Source organism: Ammospiza nelsoni, chromosome W (assembly GCF_027579445.1).
Source record: "Ammospiza nelsoni isolate bAmmNel1 chromosome W, bAmmNel1.pri, whole genome shotgun sequence".
In the NCBI taxonomy this organism is placed as follows: Eukaryota; Metazoa; Chordata; class Aves; order Passeriformes; family Passerellidae; genus Ammospiza; species Ammospiza nelsoni.
The window spans coordinates 15137409-15163051 of NC_080668.1; the positions used below are offsets into that span (position 1 = coordinate 15137409).

At 41.8% G+C, this 25643-nt stretch overlaps 1 protein-coding gene across 6 annotated transcripts in view; it reads left to right on the forward strand.

Moving 5' to 3' along the window:
- Positions 1-13117, forward strand: part of LOC132086206 (AN1-type zinc finger protein 5-like) — a 32379-nt gene extending 19262 nt beyond the window's left edge. For all 6 annotated transcript variants that reach the window (XM_059491691.1, XM_059491690.1, XM_059491689.1 and 3 more), the window contains 2 exons: positions 10366-10491; positions 11484-13117. In XM_059491691.1, the coding sequence (XP_059347674.1) occupies positions 10366-10491; positions 11484-11632 (275 nt within the window). In that variant the 3' untranslated portion in view covers positions 11633-13117. The remainder of the gene's footprint in view (positions 1-10365; positions 10492-11483) is intronic.
- The last annotated feature ends 12526 nt before the right edge of the window (positions 13118-25643 follow it).

Consider the following 25643-nt stretch of genomic DNA (forward strand, 5'->3'; position numbering starts at 1 on the left):
GGAGCACATGGCACAGGATTGTGTCCAGGCAGTTCCTGAATATTTCCAGTGAGGGAGACTCTACAACCTCTCTGGGCAAACTGTCCCTGTGCTCAGTCACCTGCACAGTAAAGAAGTTCTTCCTCATGTTCAGGTGTATCTTCCTGTGTTCCAGTTTCTGCCCAATGCCTCTTGTCCTATTGGTTGTCACCACCGAGAAGAGCCTGACTTCATCCTCTTGACACCCTCCCTTCAGATACTTATAGACATTGATGAGGTCCTGTCGCAGACATTTTTTCATAGAAATCCTTTCTTTGGGATTTGTTCATCTTCTGGGAAGCTGAGGCCCCAGAAGAAGAATGTAAACAATTGTTATCGGCTGGTGTGGAATGCAACAGGTGCAGCAGTGATTGGTCTTCTGTGAGTGTTTGGATTTGCTGACCACTCACAGGAGAGTTTGTCCTTGCTTTCTGCTGGACACAGAACTTTGTTATTCATTCTTTTCTATTCTATTCTTAGCTTAGCAGCCTCTGCAACTTCTCTCTTTATTCTTTTTAGTATAGTAATAATGTATTATATATCATATATCAATAAATCCAGCCTTCTGATCATCAACCAAGATTCCGTCTCTCTCTCACCCTGAAGACCTTATCAGGTCGCTGTAATATTTGGTGACCCCTCGTGAAAGAGCAAACATTAATTTGATAAGACCAGAGGAGCAAATTGCTGCACTGGGTAAAATCCTGTATGTGTAGCATGTGATGGTTGCTTTGAAGTGACCACAGAAGTGGATTCAAGCCAGGAGCTGAAGAACTGAAGATCCTGATTTGGACAGAGTTCACAGCCAAGGCTGACCACAAAGAGAACCTGAAAACCCTCCGGGAGATGTTTGGAAAGAGCAGCAGAACCGTGGAGCGGGCCAGAGCATGCTGGACTCTTTCAAAAGGTACTGTTGGCTTTTCTATCCCTGAGGATTCAGCCCTTCGTAGTTTGTGGCTGTTCGTATGGGGGACACATGCCTTGGAGGAAGAGGTTCAGTTTTCTCCTTCAGAGGAGAAACTTACTGCCCTCTGGCAAAGATGGTGTGGAGAAGACGGATTTTTCTTGTCAAAACCAGATCTCTATGAGTTCTTTCGATGGGCAAAGCTTTTTGGGTTCTTTACTGATGTCCTATACGCCTTGGATGTTTTTGTGTGGGAATGCATGGACTCCATTTTCCGATTCGTTTGGGGTCAGAGGTGCGACTTCCCTCCCGTCTACCCGGCATTTAGAAAGCTCTTCCCAGTTTTGAAACGGAGAGCAGCTGTTTTTCCATGGATTTCTAACTGCTATGGATTGGCTCCGTTTCCCCCGTCCCCAGCGGGAGAAGACCCGGTGGGGGATGAGATTCTGCTTCCCAGCCCCCCCTGCTTCGTGGCGCGGGGGGGGGTGAAACTGTGCCGCGCAAAGAAGTTTTGTTTACTCTTTCTCCGGAGCAGTCCTTCTCCCCCCCTTCTCCTCCGCCGGGGGGATGGGAGGGGGCGGCGGTGCTCAAGCCAGCACCGTTGGTGCCGCCCCTGGAAGCCCGGCAGGCCTTTCCCCAGTCGGCCTCTCGGACCCCGCCCCGCTCAGCAATGGGGGTGGCACTGGTCCCCAAAGCCCCCCCACTTGCTGGGCCCCCGCGGCTGCCTCCAAGACCTGTGCTGCCAGCGCTGCGGCCGCCTCCAAGACCCGCCCCGCCGGTGCGGCCGCCACTCCGGGTGATCCCGTCTCCGCCTCTCCAGGCAGTCCTGCCCACGGCTTCACCGGCTTTCCTGCCTGCATCTGAGAATGCAGAAACAGCGCTTCCTGTGCCTGAGTCGCTGTTGCTAGGTGGCGACGCTGCGTCTCCAGCTTCTGGCTCAGCGGAGGAGGAGTTCTCTCCAGCCCCTTCGGCCCCCATGCCACTCCCACCGGCCGCCCCGCCGCCCTAAGCTGAGATGGTCCCTGTTCAGGATGGCGCTGGAGACAGTGCCGAACCCGCGGGACCCTCGGAGCAGCCCGCGGCCGCTCCTACGCCCAGTGTGATTCCCTCCCCGAGTGTTTCGGGTTGTCCCAGGGCTGCCCCAGCAGTTCTGCCGCTGTCGGAGACTCTGTCCTCCGTGTTGGCATCAGAGACTGCCCTGGAAACGGCTGTTTGTTCGAGCTCGGACCATCTCGGACCGGTTGCCTCTGTAGCAGCGGCCCCGGCGGTTGGCCTCCCCTTCCATGGAGCGGGGGGTGCCCGCCAGCTGACTGTGGGGGCAGTGCGTCTGCCTGCGTTCAAGATCAGCATTCTCGGCGGGTTGGGGGGTGTTTGTTCGGGGATTGTCCCATGGAGGCTGCCATCTCTGCCGCCTCTCTTGCGCCCTAGTGGCAGGGGGCAGGTGCATCCCGAGAGCTCTGCCTTTGGTCCCCAGCCCAGTGGGAGTGATGCCATGGGGCGGATGGAAGATACACCCAATGCATTTGCATTGCAGGGGAAGAGGGCACAGATGGAGGAGACCATAGCTGGTTTGCTGTGGGAAACAAACATCTCCAGACCCCAGATGGGATTTCTGGGGAAGGCTTCTATTTCCCTGCTGCTGGCATGCCTCAGTGGTTTTGGGGAAAGGAAGCGTGTCACCACCCATGCTGCCATTGTACTGGCAGCAGGGTGCAGGCCTGTGGGAATGCAGAGCCTGCTTTGTGGGTTTGGGCCAGGGCCATCACTTGGCCTCCTGATGTTTCTGGGAGTTGTGGTTTCTCCTACCGGTCCTGGCCCCCCTTTGTGGGCCAGTTTTGGGGTTCCTGGTCCATCATGGGCCAGGGGCCCCAGGGCCTTTCCTTCTCTGGCACTGCTCTGCTCGGCTGCTGCTCTTTTCCTTTTCGATCAAAAAAAAAAATTAAAATGAAATAAAAAAGATTGAAAATAGTGGGCAGCAGCTCTGAAGCACTGAAGCATTTAAGGGCCAGAAAAGGACATTCCAAAAATTGTTCAAATTGTTTGAAATTGTGTGAAATTGTGTTATGACTGCCAATGGTTTTTGATAACTATTGATGGGACTTTTGTAGCAAGTCTGTTTCAGGACCAAAAAGGACTCTCAGATTTGTCCAAGAGAAACAACTTCAGCTCATGGACTGTTCCTGAAACTCAGCTGCTTGGACTTGAATTTTCTTTGCATTGTTTTTTGCATTTTCTTAGATTGTAGGATTGTTTTAGTGATTTTTTAGTATTGTATATTTTACAGGTGAAGAAATTTCCTGTTCATTTCACATCATCATTTTTCTTTTTAATTTATACAATTTAGAAAGGTGAGATGTCGCAGACATTTTTTCATAGAAATCCTTTCTTTGGGATTTGTTCATCTTCTGGGAAGCTGAGGCCCCAGAAGCAGAATGTAAACAATTGTTATCGGCTGGTGTGGAATGCAACAGGTGCAGCGGTGATTGGTCTTCTGTGAGTGTTTGGATTTGCTGACCACTCACAGGAGAGTTTGTCCTTGCTTTCTGCTGGACACAGAACTTTGTTATTCATTCTTTTCTATTCTATTCTTAGCTTAGCAGCCTCTGCAACTTCTCTCTTTATTCTTTTTAGTATAGTAATAATGTATTATATATCATATATCAATAAATCCAGCCTTCTGATCATCAACCAAGATTCTCATCCACTTCTCTCACCCTGAAGACCTTATCAGGTCGCTGTAATAAGGTCCCCTCTCAGTCATTTCTTCTTGAGGCTGAACAGGCCCAGCTCCCACAGTCTTTCCTCATAAGAGAGGAGCTCCATGTCTCTCTTGTACTGAGGAGCCCAGAATTAGACACTACTCCAGATGTGGCCTCATCAGGGCTGAGTAAAAGAGCAGGATCACCTCCCTCAACCTGCTGGCAATGCTCTTCCTAATGCATCCCAGGATTCTGTTGGCCTTCTTGGCCACAAGGGCACTGCAGGCTCATGGACCCAGTCCTCCTCGACCAAGGGAGTCTTCCTTCTAACATAGCTTTACCTTGGTCTCCTGGGTCAAAGATCCCTGAGCGCTGATCTTGTCAGTGCAGACTGATGCAAAGAAGGCATTCAGTAACTCTGCCTTCTCTGAGTCCTCTATCACTGGGGTCCCCCCTCCATTTGGAAATGGTCCCCCATTATCTTTAGTTTTCCTTTTATCACTGATGTATTTGAAGAAGTCCTTGTTGTCCTTGACATCCTTGGCCAGATTTAATTCTTGATGGGCCTTGGTCTTCTTCATCTCATTTCTACTTACTCTGACAACCTCTTTATATTCATTCCAAGTGGCCTGATCCTGCTTCCACCTCCTGTGTGTTTCCTGCTTATGTTTGAGTAATTACAGGAGTTTTTTATTCATCCATGCAGGTTTCTTGTCCCCTTTACCTGATTCCTTGCTCATTGGGATGCATTGTTCTTGAGCCTATTAGTACAGTGATTATTGCTTTTTCAGAAGTCTCAGAGTCACTGTGAGTTTAATACTTTGGGGTCAGAGTAGCATTAGTCTTCCTATTTGCAGGACCTTTCTTTGTGTCAGTTGAACAGTTGTCATGCTGTGGCTTGTGGTTTACTTCTAATCATAAGTAATCTTGCTGTTCTCCCTCTGTCTGCTTTGAAGATGCATCTTACTTTCTGACTGAATGACGTAAATGTTCCCAAATATACAGTGCAACAGTTGTATTTGTGGAGGTTTTGTTTGTCTTTTTATTTTTCAGGCACTTTTTGTACTAGGATTAGATTGGTTCCTTATCCTAGCAGATTTATGATAATAGAATTGTAGAATTGTTTGAGTTGAAAGGGACCTTAAAGATCGTATAGTTCCAACCCCCTTGCCATGGGCAGGGACCCTTCCACTATCCCAGGTTTTTCAAAGCCCCATTCAACCTTGCCTTGGACACTTCCAGGGATGGGGCAGCCACAGCTTCTCTGCCACCCTGTGCCACGACCTCCCCAGCCTCACAGTAAAGAATTTCTTTTTAATATCTAATCTGAACCTACCATCTTTCAATTTAAAGCCATTCCCCCTTGTTTTATGACTACATGCCATTGTAAAAAGTCTTACTCCAGCCTACCTGTAGGCCCTCTAGGTACTGGAAAGCTGCTCTAAGGTCTTCCCTGAAACTTCTCTTTTCCAAGCTAAACAGCCCCAACTCTTTCAGCCTGTCTTAATGGGAGAAGTGCTCCAGCTCTCCTTCCTGAAGCCTTTCAGTGGCCCTTCTCTGGACTTGTATGAACAGGTCCATGCCAGTGTGCACTGGTCTTCGCTTGGACATTGAGTAGTTGACCACAACTCTTTGAGTGCAACCATCCAGCCAATTTCCTATCTACCAAGTGGTCCATCTGTCAACACTGCATCTCTCCACTTTAGGGACAAGTATGTTGTGTGGGGCAATACCAAATGCTTTGCATGAGCCCAGGTAGATTTTTTTTGTCACTCTTCCCATATTTGCCAATCCTGTAACCCTTTCATAAAGATCTCCATGATTTGCCCTTAGTGAAGCCATGTTGGTTGTCACCAATCCCCTCCTTATTTCCTATGTACCTTAGCATAGTCTCCAGGAGGACCTGCTCCATAATTTTGCCAAGCACTGAGGTGAGATGGACTGGCCTGTAGTTTCCTGGGTCTTCCTTATTTCTGTTTATAAAAATGGGGGTTATGTTTCCCCTTTTCCAGTCAATGGGAACTTCACTGGAGACTGCCATGACTTCTCAATATGATGGATAGTGACTTAGCCACTTCATCCACTAGTTCTCTCAGGACTTGCAGATATTTCATCAGGTTCCATGGACTTGTGCACCTGCAGGTTCCTTAGATGCTTTCAAACCTGATCTCCTACAGTGGGTGCTTATTTGTTCTCCCAGTCCATGCCTTTGCCATCCAGGTCTTCATCCACCACTACCCCTAAGTCCTCTTATACAGGGATGATCTCAATCCCTGCATTCCCCAGCCTGTATTGATATTGGGGGTTGTCCTGACCCAAATGCAGGACTTTGCACTTTGCCTTGTCGAACCTCAGGAGATTCACATGGACCTACTTCTTGAGCTTGTCCTGGTCCCTCTGAATGGCATCCCCTGTGCCTGTTTTGTTGTTCCTGATGACACTGCATTTTACACTGCCTGTGATTAACTTATTGTTGTATTACTTAATAAAATTAAAAAATCATGTCCATTTCTGGAAACTTCTTTTTGCTCCCAAGTTCTTCAACCTTGTAGCAGGAGATCTGGTCTCCTAAAATTGAAGTGAAACAAACCTCATCTGGTAATCTGAGCTGGTAGTTGGCAAGAGAAATAACCTTGGTGGTGAAGAGAGCTACATGCCAACAGGACCTCTGTTAAGGCAATAAATCATGTTCTGGTGATAAAAGGCTTTGCTCCGTATGAATAGGATTATTGGTACTGAGGAGGCAGGTCTGCAGGTGACAGTAACAACCATTTTCCTACCATCGTTTCAGCTTTTGTCTAGTGATTTATTCCATGGCACTTTGAGTACTTTGCCTGATGATTAACACAGTATGATTTCTGGCATAAAATTTGTTTAATGTGTAGTAAAGGGAGCTTTTTGTGAGAAGCAGTTGTCGGGATAGTATCTGATGAATGTGGCTATTAATGTCATGTCAGAAGAACTAAAACTTATATTTCATTTGAGATAGTTTGATGAAAAAATGGGGGGTTGCTTTTATGTGTGAGCTTTAGTTAAAGGGTGTTGTCCCTGTTCTAGCTGTTATGCAAAGCTACTTGGAGGACTTCATTATTGAAACCCATTATTAGATCTAACTCTGCTGACATAAAAGTGGGTGGATGCCTACTTTTTGCAGGTGTTATCTGTGTCAAGTAATAAATTGAACAATTCTGATTTAGGGGAACCTGTGAAATCTCCTTGTGTTGGGACCTTTTAGTTGCCCATTTCTGCATGTTACCTGCTTTTTGTTTTTGGAATATGTTTTTAGTTGTGGAGGAAGGATCCTGTTTGGCACCTCTTTTCGGAAATGGGCCTTTGCACTTTGGATTATCATCATTGCTTCCTAGTTCCCAGGTTGCTGGTTGTGGCGGTGAACACCTGTCAGTTTCACAGAGTTCACAGAATATTATGAGTTGGAAGGGACCCACAAGGATTTCAAGTCCAGATCTTAAGTGAATGGCCCACAGAGGAAGCAAACCTGTTACCTTGGTGTTACTAGCACCATGCTCTTACCAACTCAGCTAGTCTCAGGGTCAGTATATTTATGTAGAGGAGGAAGTAAGTTTATTTGTAGTAGTTGATAACATTTTGACTTAGATGGATTTCTTTTAATCTTTGTATTGTGACACAAAATTATCTAATACACTATCTCTTTGTCTTGATGGATCAGTGAGCTCAAATCTGGTCACTGCTGCACTTACACTGCTTCTTGTGAGGTTTGTTCTCCATTGGTTCAGGTGGTTCCTACTATAAGTACATCCTATAACATGTAACTCCAAACCCAGATTATAACAGTTTAAAGGCATATCCATTACAATCTCTACCCTTGGTCCCTTTGTATCAGGCCATAGGGTTTAACATTGCAATGAACTCCTCCCCTTGCCCCTGGTCTGACTTGGATTTATTCACAGACTGCAGTCCCTTAGGAGTGTGCCTGCTCCAAGTGGAGCTTTATCTACAAGCCACAGTCTCTTTAGGGTATACCTTCTGCTGCACAAACTTATCCATAGCCACAGTTGCTTTGAGGTGCACCTGTTCCAGCATGGCCTTTTTCATGGGCCACAATTCTTTCAGAGATGTACCTGCTCCAGTGTGGCTTTACCCACAGCAACAGTCCCTTCAGGAGTGTACCTGCTATGTTACAGACTTATCCACAGCCACAGATGCTTCAAGGTATTACCTCCTCCAGTGTGGACTTCTTGAGCCACAATCCCTTTAGAGGTGTACCTGCTCTGGCACAGATGTAACCATGGCCACAGATGCTTCAGGGTGTCCTGTTTCCATGGGGACTCATCCACAGGTCACAGTCCCTTTGACTTGAGTTCACACAGAGTTCCAGCCTGTCCAGCACAGCAGCAATGCACTGGCCATTTGCCAACCCATGTGCATGCATGGTCATTGCTGTTATCAGAATGTTCCCAGGCACAGCAGAATAAGACGATAAGCAGTGAAAGCAAAAAGCAGCCACTAATGAGCACTAAGGTTTATTTTGCAGTCAGGCAAGCAAGCCCATGGCAAGCCCAGGAGCCTGCTGATTCCTAGTTAAACAGCACTAACAGCTATAAATTTGACCTAGCACATTCCAGTCAAGTCTGTTGTTATCTCAAATCCTTCAAGCCCTTTGTTGGGTGCCAAAATGGTCTGTTGTGATTTAACCCTGGTAGGCAGCTAAGCACACACAGCTGCTCACTTGCTCACTCCACCAGAGAATTGGAAAGTTCCCTTTTTCCATCTGCCATAGCTTATAACTAGCATTTCATTTTAAACAGACTGGTAATACAAAAAGTCAAAAAGGAGCTTAATCATGCTGCTTGATTTGGGAGATGTTTAATCAATTTCTTAATTCCTGTCAGCTGAGGTGTGTGGTATCCAACAGGTTTACGTTGTGGTGTCAGTGTTTTTAACCTGATTTTTTTTGGTCATAGGCTTTCAACTAGAATATCTAATACTGAACACTACTTTCCTTGGGGTTTAAAGACGAGTTCAAAAGGTTATATCTGTTAATTTTGAAAATATTAATTGTCAAGGCAAAGGAATTGCTTAATTTAAAAAAAAAAACCAGCTGTTGAAATTACTCTGAAAAGTATTAATAGCAGTTATGAATGTAGTGCCATACCTTTTCTTTTTATTAATAGCATGCTTAAGTATGGAAAAAACATTATATATCCAAGACTGGATAGTATTGTTGTCCTCAGAATTAGCAAAATAGTGTTAATGCTGAACTCTTCACACTTTCTAGAAGAATCTATAGAGTATTCAAAAATAAAGTCAGTAAAGAGCTTGAGTTGTTCCCTAGGACTTACAGCTATAATATTGTATAAGAAAATACTGATTCCCAGCATAAGACTTTTTGGGTATGAGCACTGAAAGTTCCTTGTTGCCTCTAAAAGTTTGTCACTACTGAATCTTGTTTACAATCTGAAATATGAACTGACTGGAGGCTCTCTTTGTTCACTTCTACAGTGAATTGTGAAATGGGGCTTGGATCTGTGAGGCTTTGTGTTAGTAGTGATAGGCATACGAACATAATACAAATAAAATCTTATAAGAGCAAGTATTAATAGTAAGGATAATAAAATGTTAACTATAAGGGGTTAATGATGTTGAAAAAATACACTTTCAGAATGCCATGCTTACTCATCTAAAAGGATCTCAACTAAGAAATCATATTTGTGAGCATAAAGTTGGTTACAAGTGAGTCCTTTAAACCTATAGTCTCAATCATTAATTATGGAGTATATTTTATAGTTTGCTCATTATTTTTTAAAGCATTAGATGTAATCATACAATTGAGTGTCCAGGAATACTGAACAGGGACAGACTCTCTGGGTTGTATGCATTAAAGTTTGTATACAAACACATCTCCCTTGTGTTTCTTCTGCACTAATTTGGGTATTTAAAGAATTTTTAAAACAAGTGATAAAAAATTTAATTTTTCAAAGAAAACTAACAGATCTACAGAAGGACCCATTTTTATCCTGCATAGAACTTGGATAAAAAGTGAGAAATGTAACCAAAAGTGTTCATGGCAAAGGCAATTGAAAAATAAACCATTTTGACTCAAACTGCTTGATCATTATGGTTGAATATAGTACAAGGATACTGATATCCAATGTAAATATGTAGTTTTTTTCTTTAAATTACTGAAGAAAAGTGTCTGAAATAAGGGCTTTTTTGAGCTGTGTGGCTTGTTGTAGTATACTTGGTGTATCACAAAATCAGTGGTTTGAAGCTCAAGAATGTTAGGTGGTGTACTGTTTGAGGTTTTAGATCATCTGACTTTGCAAGTATTATGGCAGAGTAACTTGGTACTATGACAAAAAAGCATTACTGTAAATGTCGTTCATTTCTAAAATATGATCCTATTGACTATTTTCCACAAGTATCCCCTCTGTTGAACAACTTAGACAGTGTTGTTATTGTTTTAGATTCATTTAAACTGGATCATATTACTTTTAATATTGTGTGTACAGGACCTATATGGGTGTATACAGGTGATAACACTAGGTATGCTGTATTTTCTAGATGATGGAACAGTGGGGAAAACTTGATAATTTTCTGTAGAGATAAAAGGGAAGTTAATAGAATACCTATTCTACTTACCACTTCAGACAATAAGCTTCAGGGTCTTAGTAGAGGGGATTTTACTGTTAATAAATACAAACATGCTAGTGAAGTCAAGAAAAGGAAAAAAATAACCTTTAATTCTTTTGCTTGCTTTAACAGTTGTTACTCAACCAAGCCCATCAGTTTCTCAACCTAGTACTTCACAGAGTGAAGAGAAAGCTTTTGAACTGCCTAAACCAAAGAAGAACAGATGTTTCACATGCAGAAAGAAGGTTGGCCTTACGGGTATGATAGTACTTTGTTAATATTGAATAGATTTATATTATTAGTTGCCTCTTACTAGATTGTCTTGGTTTGAAAAGACAGGTGTCGGCTAAGGAAGGCAGAAGCCTCCCCTGAAATGGAAAATGTAAACCCCCTCCCTCCGAATTATTATCATTTTGAAATTAAAAGGCTTTCAGGCAAAGATATGGGAATAGGAATAACAGTTCTTTACTAGGAAAACTAAAAATACAAATGTAATAGTACAAACAAAAAAAAAAAAAAAAAAACAAACAAACTACTGACAGAATACAACCTGACACCATGTGGGTCAGGGTGTTGTTAGCAGTCTAATTAAATGGTGGCTGCAGTCCTCCTGGAGTGACAGATGTGGTTCTGTTGAAGCAGTGATCCTGTGGAAGGGTGTAGTTTTCCTCTGAAGGTGTGGTAGTGGTGTAGATGGGCCTGGTCTTCCTCTGGGAATCCAGTGGAGAAGAAAGCTGCTCCTCTGGGAATGCAGTGGGAAAAGGCTACTCTGGTATCCCAAAATCTCTGATTATATCCAGGAAGGAATGCTTGGCTCCTCCCCCTGGGTGAGCATCTCACAATGGGATGATGTAATTTTATCAGTCCTACAGTGACACTCAATGGCATATTAACAGAAGATATTTCCTGGAGGGAGGATTGGTTTGTGGAAGAGATAAAGAAAACTGCCCAATTACAAAAGATAACTGCCCTACCTCTGACAGATGGCAAATAGAATACACACATTATCTTTCAATCCCGGCCATTGATTAAATTTGTTGAAATCTGTAGGCAATAAATTTTTGCTTGCTGTCACAAAATCCATAATGTTAGATCCCTTAATAGAGTTGATATTTGAAAATATTCATTTCACTTAATCTGTTTGATACAGAAGATGTACATAGCCCCTTTGAACGGGGTAAACCCTTAATTTATAGCTTTCTTAAGTCTGAAGCTTCCTAGTGATGTTGTTTTTCCTTTTCTTTATACAGGGTTTGATTGCCGATGTGGAAATTTATTTTGTGGACTTCACCGTTATTCTGACAAGCATAACTGTCCATATGATTACAAAGCAGAAGCTGCAGCAAAAATCAGGAAAGAGAATCCAGTTGTGGTGGCTGAAAAAATCCAGAGAATATAAGCTAGTCTATTTGTGAAAAGACTGACTTTTGTTTTATTTTAATATGCCCTATGAAAGCATTAAAGAGCATATGCATGGCCATTTTCCTTTGTTCTCCAAAGTTTTAATTTTAACCTTGTCTGTCTTAATGTTTTTTCACAATGTTTGGGTGTTTGTTGCAGGCTGAATTGGATAGATACAGTCCTTGAAAATGTATATGCTCTCCTCAGAATATGATTGGATGGCTAGAACCTGCGCAGGAATACACATGCACAGAAGACAGGCTCTATTTCACATGTGATAAATATATGTTTACTTAATGTTTGCCACAGATCTGCCTTTTGAGATGTTTAAGGTGTTTATGACTAGCCAAAGACTGTGCCTGTTTGGGAGAAGGATATGTCAGAAAGGCTGATGGTCTACTTCTATCCATTTGAAATCTTATTTTATTTTTCGTTTCCATGCTCCATTGTATTCCAGCAGAATATAAGACATGTAGAGGGCTCTACCATCCAGTAAGATGAGTGTTGGGACCATATTTAATAAAAAGTAATTTAGCAATTGCAATGAGAAAAGTGGGAAAAAATCAGATATGTATGAGAAGAAAACTATTTTAGAACAGATAACAACTTTAGAATAATGAAAATTATAATAATTTCCCAAAGGAAATGTCCTGTTAGAAACTTAAGAACTGTTCTGCAACAGTTGTCTGCTTTTCCTTGCATAGCTAATAATGATGAGTAGCACAATATTGTGCTAAGATTGACTTAGAAAACAAAAACTATGGGTGGTATTTTTAGACATACCACAGCAACTCTATCAAGTGACACATGCACCTGTGTAAGTTGCAGAAGTATTTGAACAGTTTATTATTCATGTTCTTCTTAAATTCAGCACATTCTGGGTTCAAAAGATTGTTAGGAGCTTTTTAAGTTAAAAAAAAAAGTTTTAAATGTAACAATAGTTGTGTATGGGAATCAAACTCAACATGACTCCTGTAGACTTAAGTGGGAGCTGGAACCACTCTTGGAAGGCTGCTTTATCATTTTTAATTGTATTTGGGTGTAGGACTGCAGTGTTCTTGGGTGTATTGCATGGGCTCCATTATCTACAGCTTTGTATAATAACTAGAAAGGACAGTATAGTTCACTGATGCTTGTCTGGTAAAATAATTTCTGTGTTATAATGGAAGGGGGCTTTGTGATGTATGAAACGTGTGGTGGTTTTTTATATAATCAAGTATAGTGTAGACTAGTGTTGTAATGCCTCTTCATGTATATGTACACAAGATGCTACTTATGATTTTTATTGCAGTGTTCAATCTTAGTTTTTTTCATCACTATTAAAAAATCAAGCTTTTGCTTTAAATTTTTTCTTTCAATATAGTTATCAGATATGCAAGCATGTACAAATAGTTCATACTTAGGTATTGCACATAATGACTCTATCCAGCATCTATGCTCTGCTGTATTATGTAAATAATAAAAAATCATGTACAGAAGGAAATACTTTTTGTGGTAGTTCATTGGTTTTAGTTATTGCTGTAACTTAAAAGTGGCCCTGTGGCGGTTGGGATACAAAACTATATACTATAGATTTTTTTTTTTTAAACCATTCTAACCTCCTTATTTCTTATTTTGACGTACTGACTTCTTTAAGATTACTTGTTGAGGTCAGAAAAGCATGAACAGCTGGAATACAAGTAACTACTTGATGACCAGATAAAGATGTCAGCAAACAACAATGTGCTTAAAAGGGAATGAAGGAAATATTAGTAGTGAACTTGAAAAGTTTCTGTTCTGTTGTGGGTTTTGGGTTTTTTTTTTTCTCCTTTTGGCTACAGAAGTTATTTCTGGTGGGTCTGTTCTAATACAGCCAGTGTACTGACTGCATTGTTTTGTTAAAATCTTCATCAGAAGGCCTAGGCAGAGCTGTCAGAGTCTGTATCCAAATATGAATGTCATATATGCCACACACCTTTCACAAGGAAAAAGAAAAGTACAGAGCACACAGCACATGTTGACTTCAAAGAAGCTATCTTTGCTGGTGATTAATACATAATAATTATGACTGCCACTATATATGCTTCTGCTAAGGGAGCAAGGGCATGTTCTGGCCTTTCATGTGCTAGGATGAATTTTATTTTTTTTAATTGTGGAGCTGTTTTAAATCATCAAAGTTATATTTTTTCTACCTTTTTGTATTAAAGTCAAATCAACCCAACTGCATAATAAAAAGCTTGTTCAGTTTGGGGATGGGTTTTTTGTTTGCTTGTTTTGTGAATGCACCTTGGAACTGGATATTTGGAGAGAATGTATCCAGATTTGTGATATTGTCAGGGTGAGAGTATTTTAGGAAGGATAACCATACTGATACTAGTACTTAGTCATTCTGATGGTCCCTCTTGCATTCATTTGCTTTTTTAATCTGCACAAAGGCTTGTTTATTTTAACTCAATATATCTGAGGAAGAATGTATGGAACAAGAAATCTCTCATTGTTCTATAAAATCATTAACTGTATCATGTGTAAATTGCTGACAGGTGGGATAGGATCCTGTATTCAAAACTAAGCTTTATTCATAATAATTCAGGAGCATTAATTCCATTGAGGCTCATTGAAGTTTCAAAGAGGGGGAAGGCTGGTAAGTAAGAGTGGGTACTGAAAAGTCTGATAAATGGATTTTTAAATTTTAGTGCAAACAGTGTGGTACATATCCCTTGGCAAAAAGAATATGAATATAGGTGCAGAAAACTTTGGATTTTAGTTATTTGTTCCTTAACTCTAAAGTGATAAATGGTTATGACAAGGTTATCCACCTAGTTGATCAAGGGAAGCCAGTTGATAAGAGAAATTATGCATTACTACATCCTATGACAAAACAGCCTTGGAAAGTCCTGAGAAATGCAGACTGAGTTCTGGAGGCATAGATAAGATAAAAGCAACCTTGCTAATTGCTAGAAACAAACTGTGCATGTTCAAAACCAGAGGTCAACCAGAAGACACCACAATTTGGGGAACAGACCACCAGAGACCCCGAAAGAGACTCCCAAGAACCAAATAAGGACTTTTGATAAGGATTGGAATATGCAAAACAAGACAATGAATATATATCAAGCAAGTGTGGATACCTGAAGAATATGTAAACAACACGTATAATAAAAAGCCTTACTTGTCTGTCTCGGGTTACACGAGATTAAAGGAAAAATTCCTCATGTCCAGTGAAATAAACAGGGCCAGGAGACTTCTCCTTTTTAATGCCTTTATTAAAAGTGATCAGCTCAGGATTGGGCAGCTCGACGGGTCTGCAGCGTCCGTCGTCTCTCCCAGGACGACTCAGAGGAGGAGGATATGCACAGCTCTGTCCACAAGGGGCAGAGCTGGGGGAATCCGGTCCTCGTGGGAACCTTTAGGGCGTGTTGTCCCCGTCAGATGGTAGTTTGGTCTGAGTCTCGCTTCCTCCCAGACCTGGCCCGGGAGATCTCCAGGACAGGGTGAGGAACGATGAAGATTTCCAGCATCTCTTGCAGGCCCAGCACTCCGCTCCTCACATCCAGACATCACTCCAGTCTCTCAACTCTTAGGTGGCTCGTTGTTTTTGGGGTTTCTCCGTGAGTTTGGAGTCGGGGATCCCACAAAGCATTCTGGTCTTGGGAGTCACTTTGCATAACGCCTCCCCTCCAGGTCTCTTCTCCTCACTGTTCGGGAAGGTCCCCACCCGTTACTGTCTCAGGAGAAGGGCCATTAACTCGCCCCAGCCAGGGCTTTTACCAATACAAAAACAACCATTAACGACAACGACCCGTAATTACCATAACACAGGCAGCAGCCCAGCAGTAGTGGTAACTTTTTCTCACAAAAAAAAATATTAACCGAATTTTTGTTCATAACATCCAGGATGCTGTAATAAAGAATGCCTGCTTTCTAATACTCAAAACTGTGTTAGTTTCTATCTGGCCGATTTCGGTATCAGAATTGGCACCCCAGATGGGACAATCTGACTGATTTCCCCTGGATCCCGGGATCTCTGGATCTTCATGCCAGCACTGGGACTTTGCTGAAGGAGACCACAGATCCCCAGTCCAGCCTGGGACACAGGTAAGATCCCACCTGTTAATAAGGCATTCTTTCTAGGAACCCTGCCCACATAAGATGTGCCGATTTACCAGTGCTGTGGGTGGATTATTTGGTGTTCCAGAATTTGGTATTTGATTTTGTTATTATTGATTGATAATTGTTTCGTATTTGTGTAACTGTTTTGTATTGTATTGTAACATTTTGGGGTTGGTCCCCTGTCAGAGCGATGGTCAGAGGACAATCTAAAGGGGACATTCTAAGAAGTCCCCACTTGGTTGTATTTTGAGACACTGGGGAAAAAAAAAGGTGAGCCCCCTGGGGGAACAGCTACCAGGGAGAATTTGATGAAGTATTTTCATAAATAGTGGCCATAATATAAACTAGATTCTAGGGAAAAATGGCTGCATAATGGAACCTTGAAATAATGTTGTTTTCTAAAATGAGAACGGAAATGGGCTGGAAATTTCATGAAAGAAGCCCAAATGTTGAAATGTAGAAACTGCCTTAAAAAAAAACCAAAAAAACAAAAAACCTCCAAAAAACTAAAACACCCCACAATCCCCACCCAAAAAACGTCCCTCCACAAATGGGTGAGAACTGTTAAACATAATCCACCCAAGATAAATGGACTATGGAGAACTGCCTTGGCTTTGGGAATACAGAAAAATGTCTTGCAAGCAAAGGGGGGAGGGGGGGGGGCGGGAACTGGCAGATTTAAGCTCAAACCTTCTACAGAGAGAAAAAAACCTGCTTCCAATTCCTTTGTGTAATAGATAGGTAATGAAATAAACAAGGGCCAGGAGACTTCTTCTCCTTTTTAACGCCTTTATTAAAAGTGATCAGCTCAGGATTGGGCGGCTCGGCGGGTCTGCAGCGTCCCGTCGTCTCCCAGGGCGACTCAGAGAAGGAGGATATGCGCAGCTCTGTCCACCAGGGGCAGAGCTAGGGGAATTCGGTCCTCGTGAGAGCCTTTAGGGATGTCCCCGTCAGATGTTAGTTCGGTCCGGGTCTCCAGACCTCCCAGTCCTGGCCCGGGGGATCTCGAGAACAGGGTGAGGAACGACGAAGGTTTCCCGCATCTCTGCAGGCCCAGCGCCCTGCTCCTCACATCCAGACATCACTCCAGTCTCTCAACTCTTATTTGGCTCGTTGTTTTTGGGGTTTTCTCCGTGCAGTGGGGGACCCATGCTGCATTGTGGTCTTGGAGTCACTTTGCATAACCCCCCCCCCTACCTTCTCAGGTGTCTTCACTATGAGAAAGGTACAACTTAGCCTCGGGAAGGTCCCCACCCGTTACAGTTTCAGGAGAAGGGCCATTAACTCGCCCCAGCCAGGGCTTTTACTAATACAAAAACAACCATCAACGACAACGACCCGTGATTACAATAACAAAACACGCAGAACTTCGGCAGCGACAGTGATCTGGCTGCCTTTTTGTAACCTTTTCTCACAAAAAAAATATTAACCGAATTTTTGTTCATAACAGGTAATATGATGATTGGCTCTCGCAATTAGGGAATGAATATTGTGTGTAAGTTAAAAGAAGTTTTATTAATGTATGGTTCTGTTACTGTGGTTTGTTGTTTAGATGTCCTCTGTTCTCCCCATAGTCCCCTTCCTCCCCTCTGTATTGTTGCCACCAGACAGCCTGGGTTGTCTGAGGCATGTACAAGAAAGGCGTGTACATGTGCCCCTTGCATGGGGCAGTTGAGAATGGGGAAAGCTTGTTGCCAGGCCTGTGCAGCATGACAACACCTGACCTCCAATCAAGTTGCAAGAAAGTAGTCTCGACCAATGGACGGCAAAGAAGAGCTGACTGACAGACTTTGGGAAGAGCCAGGGTTGCCTAATGCAACCCTCCAGGTGTATAAAAGGCGGAGCAGCCATTTTGTAGATGAGCTTGTGGCAGCTGGTCACAGACAGTATGCTGTCCTTTTTCCTTATTCGGTCCTTTGTTGTATTTGTTAAGGTTTAATAAACCTTTAAAATTTTAAAGTGAGCAGTCATTTCTCACACTTTGCAACACAGCAGGAAAAAGAAAACAAACCTTAAGTGCTGGTTGAACTTTGGGGCCCAGCTGGTGCATTCCTGCATAATGGTTTTCTGATAAGAATAGCCCCTCTGTTTATCTGGCTGTAGGAGCAGAAAGACAATTTTTGAAATTCATTTAAACCTCTTTAATTACTCCTAGGGAAGCTGAAAAACTAAACCTAAGTTTTAAAAATTGAAATTGTTTAACTGGCTTTTATGAAAAAGTATTATCTGTTACACTGCTAAAATCTGTTTTGATGTAATTAAAAATTTAGAACAAAAGGCTGTATTTTAGATGCATTCTGCTTACAGTTCTAAAATCTGCTTGGCTAGTGAAAAACAAAAAACCAGACAGGAGCTGATGTTTAATTATTGATTATCAAAGGCTTAATGCTTACATGGGACATTTCACTGCAGCTGTCACAAATATTGCAAACCTCACTGCTACACTGCAGGCACCTGCAAACAAATGGATGGCAGTTTGGGATAGAAAAGAGAGGGTAGCTTTAGAGCAGCCAAATAAACCTAGTCCTATACTGGATACCCCTGCATTTACCTCAGACTCTGTAGTTGAAGATGTCTGATTCACTGATGCCTCATCCAAACCCACTGATGGTAAATGGAAGTACAGGGCAGTTGCTCTTAATGCTGAAACAGGAGTGGAACTAGTAGAAGAAGGAATAGGAAGTGCGCAGGTGGGGCAGTTAAAAGCTGTGTTGCTGGCAGTAAAGGAGAAAGCAAGGATGGTGTATGTTTAATTTTATGCAGTCTGGGCTGGTGCCACACAGTGATTGTGTCAGTGGAAGTGTTAAATTGGCAATGAAGGGAAAGAGGTTTGGCAGAAAGAACATTGGAAATGGCTGTTGTTACAGGCTCAATCCTGACAAATCCAGATAAGATGGGTCAAAGCTCATGCCAACCAGTCATTGTCAAATTACCCCAACTTGGGATTGTACCTACGACTAACAAACACTTGAGGACCATTAGCCTGGGTGGCTACTGACTCTAATGGCCATCAACAGAGTATCAGTGCCCGATGGATATTTCCCACATTCTGAACTACTCTTATCATTGTATAAGTTGGTTTTTTTAGCTTCTTTAATAACCTTGGATGTTCAAGTATATCCTCACCAGACAGAAAACAGTGAAACAGTGTATATCCAGATATGAGACAAGGAGCTGTTCAAGCAGCAGTGGAAAGGACTTTTGATTGCCTACATGGCTGTGGGAACTATGGGCAGAGACTCCTAAAAACCTCCTATAAGCGAATAAAGCCAGTTCCAGACACAGAGGAACCATACTGGACAGCACAGTAACTAATAAATCTGCTGTAGCTTAAGCTGCAAGAAAATCAGAAACTCTAAAAGTACAATCATTGTATAGTTTACCTTTTTATGTTTACCAGCCAATATTTTCAATACTGTAGCATGGCTGTTCTCACCTGGATTTGTCAGCCATCCAAAAAACCCTTGCAACTAATGATTATAAAAGATAGGAGAGCAATGTCATTTTTCTTAAGGGCCGCTCTAATATAACACACATAGAACAAATACTATCTGACCCTTGGAAGAGAAATTCACACCTAAAGCTGATGCAAGCTGTGAGACTTTTATAACAAACTGCAGTAACTGTTGGATTTGTTCTCAGTTTCCTACTCATTCAGATGAAAGTGTTCAGATGATGGAAATTCCAACAGCAAACATATTTTCCAATGGTATTCCTCCTGCTGGAATGATGTTCTTTTTGGAAGGGAAGGCAGTCCAAACCTCGATAGACCAACAAATCCTGACAATAGATATAGTAGCTGTTGAAACCTCCTGTGTTCACAGATGCCTAAAGGGACCAGGGATGACTTTACACCAAAACATGGAATTACCAGAGTGTAACCAAGGAATAATGGTAGGAGATTATGCCAAGTGTCATTTATATTTGGATGTAACAGGAATAGGCATTTAAAATATTTATTGATGGCCTATTCCAGACAATATGGGATACTATTGGCTTTGTAGAAATCAAACTAGAAAAGCTCTACCCCCTAAATGGCAAGGAATATGCACCATTGGAAATGTAGTCTCAGAGATAGATATAACTGATAAATCAGAACTCCCCAGAGGACACTTATGATCTTTTATAACAAGATAAAAGCAAAATTTGAATCCCTTGGTTGAGAGATCCTCTGGATTCCACAGATTTGTGAGAGGGTTCCTACCATGGTTAGGAGTGCCTGAATTAGAAAAGGCGATAGTGAATATATCTGGAGTATTCAAACAAATAGAAAATCAGACAAACAATGCAATCAATGCAACAAGAAGTTACCAGCCTCTCAAAGGTAGTCAAGCAAAACCGAATGTCTTTGGATTTGCTTTTGGCTTCCAAAGGTGGGTTGTGCGCAGTTATCAACACTAGCTGCTGTGTATACATAGATCAGACTGAGAATACAGACAGATTTGAAAGAAATTAGAATGAATACTGGAATCTTTCACAAAATAGAAAAAATCTAGGGGAAGATATATTTGGTTGGATAACATCACGGATTCCAAATTTAAACGTGATTGTAAGAAAACTGATTGACGTAATGATAATAGTTCTGACATTAATGCTTAGTGTGTGGATTCTATTCCAAATCTGCAAAATAGGATGGAACAAGATGCGTAGATCTGACAAGAAACATTTTTTCTGAAAAGGTCTCAAAAGGATGGATGGTTACTCTAACTTAAATCTTTTCACATAGTGTTAGGAATCTTGATCAGCATTATTAGAGTACTAGATAATCTGAATAAGAGAAGTTTTCAATTATTTTGATGAATATTTGTATATGTTTTAGTTTTGCAGTATATTTATGAATTTTCTGCAAGCATTGCTTTGGAATGTTTGTGGGGTTTTTCTGTGGTTGCCACAGTGGGCAGAGAAGATTCCTCCCTAAATTCAGCTTGGAAGCTCACACAACATTTCATATAATTGTGGAATCAGATTTGCATACCTCTTCAGAGCAAAGTATAAAATTACTGTAATTGAAGGAAGTGCATGTAGTAATGGGAAACAATGTATGAAGCATGATCGTACAAAACAAGGAATGCTAAACTTCTGATGGCTCCTGGAGAAAGGGAGAAAGAACTGAAGGAAGAGAGAAAGAAAGAACCTTTGGGTTTGGAAACCAATGAAAGATTTGATAAAATTGGGAAGGTATTTGGTCCAAACGTAGGACCCTGACTGGAGTAATATGCTGAGTAGGTAGGAACAATTTGATTTCATTTTACCTTTGATTCTTCCTGAGGCAACCAGACTATTGTTATTGTGTAGTAAAATTCCTATATTTGTTAATACTGAACTTAACTAAAGAATTGTATTAAGAAGCATGATTGAAAGTGAAGGAAGTTGCTGACCAATCTGCTGAACTCTTCCAATCACTGCAACTGAAAAACAGGCTCCATACACCCTTTTTCCTGGATCCTGGTTTACATCACATCATTTCTACAGTTTTAAGACTAAAGGAAAGGGAAAAATCCTGGTCTACGCAAGCTGGTAACATCATGAAAGGATGATTCATTTGGATTGTTCCCAACTACCATGGACACTTTGAATTTAATATTATACCCTGTTGTTATAATATTTCTAATAAGAATTTTTAATTTTCTTGGTAATCATTGTATACATATACAAGTGTAGTACCATAAATGACACCAACCTACCATTCCCAGGAAAGCTTGCATCTCTCTTATGGTGTGGGGCTCTGTGTGTCAACAGATGGCTTCTTTCCGTTCTTTGCTGAACTGTCAGTGTCCATGAAAGATCTCAAGCCCCAAATAAACTACTGCTTCCTTGGCAATCTGTGCCTTGTCTTTGGAAACTCGGTACCCACTCAGTCCCAAAAAGTTTAACAAATTTACAGTACGTTGGATGCAGTCATCTCGTGTTTTAGCTGCAATCAAGATGTCATCAACATGATCAAGAATAACCCCTCATGGCTCTTGTCTCCTCCAGTCTTTCAATTCCTTTGCTAGCTGGTTTCCAAATATTGCTGGGCTAGTATTGAAACCCTACGGTAGGACTGTCCAAGCAAGCTGACTTTTCCTCCCTGTTTTGGGATTTTCCCTTCAAAAGCAAAGAGCTCTTGGCTGTTTTTATGCACAGGAATGCAGAAAAAGGCATCATTCAAGTCTGTGACAGTAAACCACCCTAATTCATCTGTCAGTGTGATCAAAAGGCTGTAGGGGTTTGCTACAACTGGGTGTATATCCTCTGTAATTTTGTTAATTACTCTTAAATCTTGCACTAATCAATAACTCTTATCATCAGCTGTCTTAAACGATGTATGTCTTACACCTAGACTTACACTGCACTAATAACCCATGTTGGGGGAATTTTTCAATTATAGATGCCAATCTCCTATGGCTTTTTAATTTCAAAGAGTATTGCTTTTGCCTTACCAATGTGACTCCTGGTTTGAGTGCAATACTCACTGGTTTTGCTTGTTTGGATCTTCCTGAAACATCACTGGCTCACACTATTGGGTTGACAGCATTTTCTGAATTTTAAAATGGGGGTTTCACCACATTTTTCCTGTATAAAAAGTGCAGCAACTTTGACAAATTTAGATTCAGGAATTATAACTCATACACCCTTTCCCTTTTTAAATTTAATTAAGTTTCTCCAGTAAATCCTTCCCCCACAATGGCTTAGGGGAGTTAGGCATATAAAGGAATTGATGAGTTACCCAGTGCTTCCCCAGTCTGAATTTTAAAGGTTGGAAGAAAGGCCATGTTTCACCCACCCCTGTCACCCTAACATGTACAGTATCTTGACTCAGTTTCTTCTCTAAAGTATTTAACACAAAATACACTGCTTCAGAATCTTTCAAAATTCAGTGTCGTCTTTCCCCAGCTTAGCTATAACCAAAGGCTCTGCTGGGGGAGAGACCTTTGGTCGCCATCACTCTGAGTCCTGTCCCACAGTGAGTTGGGGGACTGGGGATTTCTTCAACATCAGCCAGTCATTTTTCTAATGTCCCTTTTTCTTGCAAAAGGCACTCTGATCTTTGTCCAGAAGGGAAGAAGTTCTCTTGGGTGACTTCTCCTGAATAACCTTTTACTAGGTTGGCAACTAGCTTTGTCACTTGGGTCTCTGTCCCGATACACCCTCCAGGCTACCTCTAATAATCAACTCATGTTCTGAACCTTATCTAATTTTTGCAGCTTTCTTCTTATATCATTCATAACTTGACCTGCGAACAGGAGAGTTAGATGAGATTTCCCTTCAGTTGAATCAGGATCTAGGTTTGTATATTTGATTGTAGCTTCTCTCAGCCTATTTAAAAAATCAGTGGCAGATCCATCTTGATTTTGCTTTATTTTGTAAAGTTTTGACCAATTTAGAGCTTTAGGGACACCATGTCTTAACCCATACACCATGAAATTCTGGTATTGTTTTAGCCTTGCTATCTGTTCTGGCACATTAGCATCCCACCCTGAATCATCCAATAGGAAAACCTTCCTAACTGTGCCCTGAATAGATCTGAATTGTTAAAACCGAAAATCACGTTCAAAGACTCTCTAACTAGTCAAAGTTAGAAAGTGATATGTTGTCTTAGTTTGGAATGGGAGGAAATTCAGGGAAGTGATGCAAAGCTTTTTGTGTAACTGACAGTTTGTGGAACTACTGAAAAGCTGAACATGCCGCTGTGAAACAGACATGTTAAAGACGAAAAACCCCGGGAACTTTTTCTTTCTTTCTTTTCTGGTCAGGAAGGAAGTAACACCGCTGGACGGGGTCCGTCCCGGCCGGGCCGGGCCCACCGGGCAGGGAGAGGGGGGTACTGCAGGCAGGATAGAGGTGACCTTGCTAACATCTAGCTGCTGTCTACAACTCTTCAGCCCGGGGCCCAGCCGCACTGACTGTGCCCCGGGTCGGTGCCAAGATTTTACTCTCGCGAAAGTTGCCCGCAACCATCAGGCAGGGGGAAGGAGAAGGCCACCCTCCCTCCCCCCTCCAATCCAGGCGTGCTGCTGTGCTTCTGCTGAGTTCTGGCCTGGCTGATTAGATCTCAGATCTCAGCCTCCCAGTTGCCTCTCCTTGCTGCCATCTAGAGCACTCAGCTCAGCTCGACCGGGGTCAGTTGAAGAGCTTATACATTGTGAAAAATGCATGTATTTAATGATTGGCTTTTCGCAAATATTAAAATGAATATTATATGTGTTGTGTTAGAAAGTAATGCTGTGTTAATTCTCTTAAGTACTGTGTTAAATATAGTTTTAGGTTATAAAAATTGTTAAAATAGAAACTATGCTATGTAGGATACTTTTTTTTAAAAAAGAAAGGACTCGCAGCAAGATAGCAGCCACAGGACACCTAAATCTTTCAGAGAAGAAGAATTTATGGCCCTCTTATCAGAAGAAACAAACTTCTTCCCGCCTCAAAGGCGCTGTTAGGATTCGGAGGAAGAAGTTGACAATGACCAGACAGAATCCTGTATTTGAATGGAATTTATGCATCATGTATGAAGTGTATGAATATGCAACAGGCTATTGCTTTTAAGGGTTAATCCTTTGTTAATGGGAGTCCTTTTTCAGGCTCGTGCTGCCCTGAAAAAGGTACCCGGACATCAGTAACTCTTTGTATTTGTTGTCTCATATTGTCCTAATTCAAATTGCCCAAATTATTATTACTCCAATTGTATGACTATGCTCATAACCATTTTATTACTATTAAACTTTTAAAATTTTAAAAACAAGTGATTGGCATTTTTCACATACATGTTAACTCTTTCAGTGCTTCAATCCTCTCTCGAGGATGCAAGCATGTAAAAGAACAGCATAAAGACATTGTTCTGGTTTAGGGCAAATTTGGGAGAGAATCTCCAAAGGGGGCCCCTCCAGAAAGCAAACCCACATGGCCCCTCCCCCCAACCAGTTTGGGAAGAATTCCTCAGAGAGAAGTGGAAAGAATCTGTTTATTTAACAGGCACAGCACCCCCCAGCACACAAAATGAACAATACCGGATGACACCACTCTTTCACCACTCTGAAAAAGATGACAAATTCAGAAAGTCTCTCTTGGGGGTGGTCGCTCTGTTATCAGTCCCTCCGGTGCTGGGGCAGCTGCTGCAGGCCACAAGGTGCAGTCTCAGGTCCCAGTCCGGAGCAGGTTCGAGTAGGTCCAAAAAAGGAAATGAGAAACAGTCCAGGAAGAAATTTGGACTGTTTAACTAAACTAGCCAATGAGCAGAAGCAAGAGCAAGCAGAAGCAAAGCAGAAGCAAGAGCAAGAGCAAAAGCGAAAAGCAAAAGCAAAAACAAGCAAAAGCAGCACTATGTACTGCCCTGTGTCTGTGTCCCACCAGCCGTGGAGGAGCAGGCTGATAAGAAACCAAAACAAAACTTTCACTCTTCAGAGCCAGTCTTGAAGGCACAGAACATAATATCCAGCATAAACAGAACACACGAATGGGGATACAAGCATCATAACATCACCTTAGGACAGACATTAAGGTCAATGAAGAAGAAGTTAAGTCCCAGATGGGAGGGAGGAGGAGATACCTTGTTTTAGAACTGAAATCTTCTTGTAAGCTATGGAGAAAGGACTCTTTCTTTATAATGCATGAAACTATGGGGAGATGAGTGTTCAAATTAATATCAAGCAAAAGCCTCCATGCTAAGATAAGCAGATGTTGAAATAGCTGTGAACCCATGAGAAGTTTGAACAGAAACAGTGAGAAGAGTAGTCCTGTGCTTCTAGGAGAAGAAGAAGATTTCTGTTCCCAGAGATGAAGATAATTTTAGAAATATATAATGAGGACTTCTGCCTTTGAACAGCTCATCTTTAAAACAATACTCCATAAGTCGACATGGCCCATCGACAAGCTGTGGGAAGGCTTGTGGTAATAGAAAAAAATTCACAATGGCAGAGTTCCCTGGGCAGCTGCTATTCATG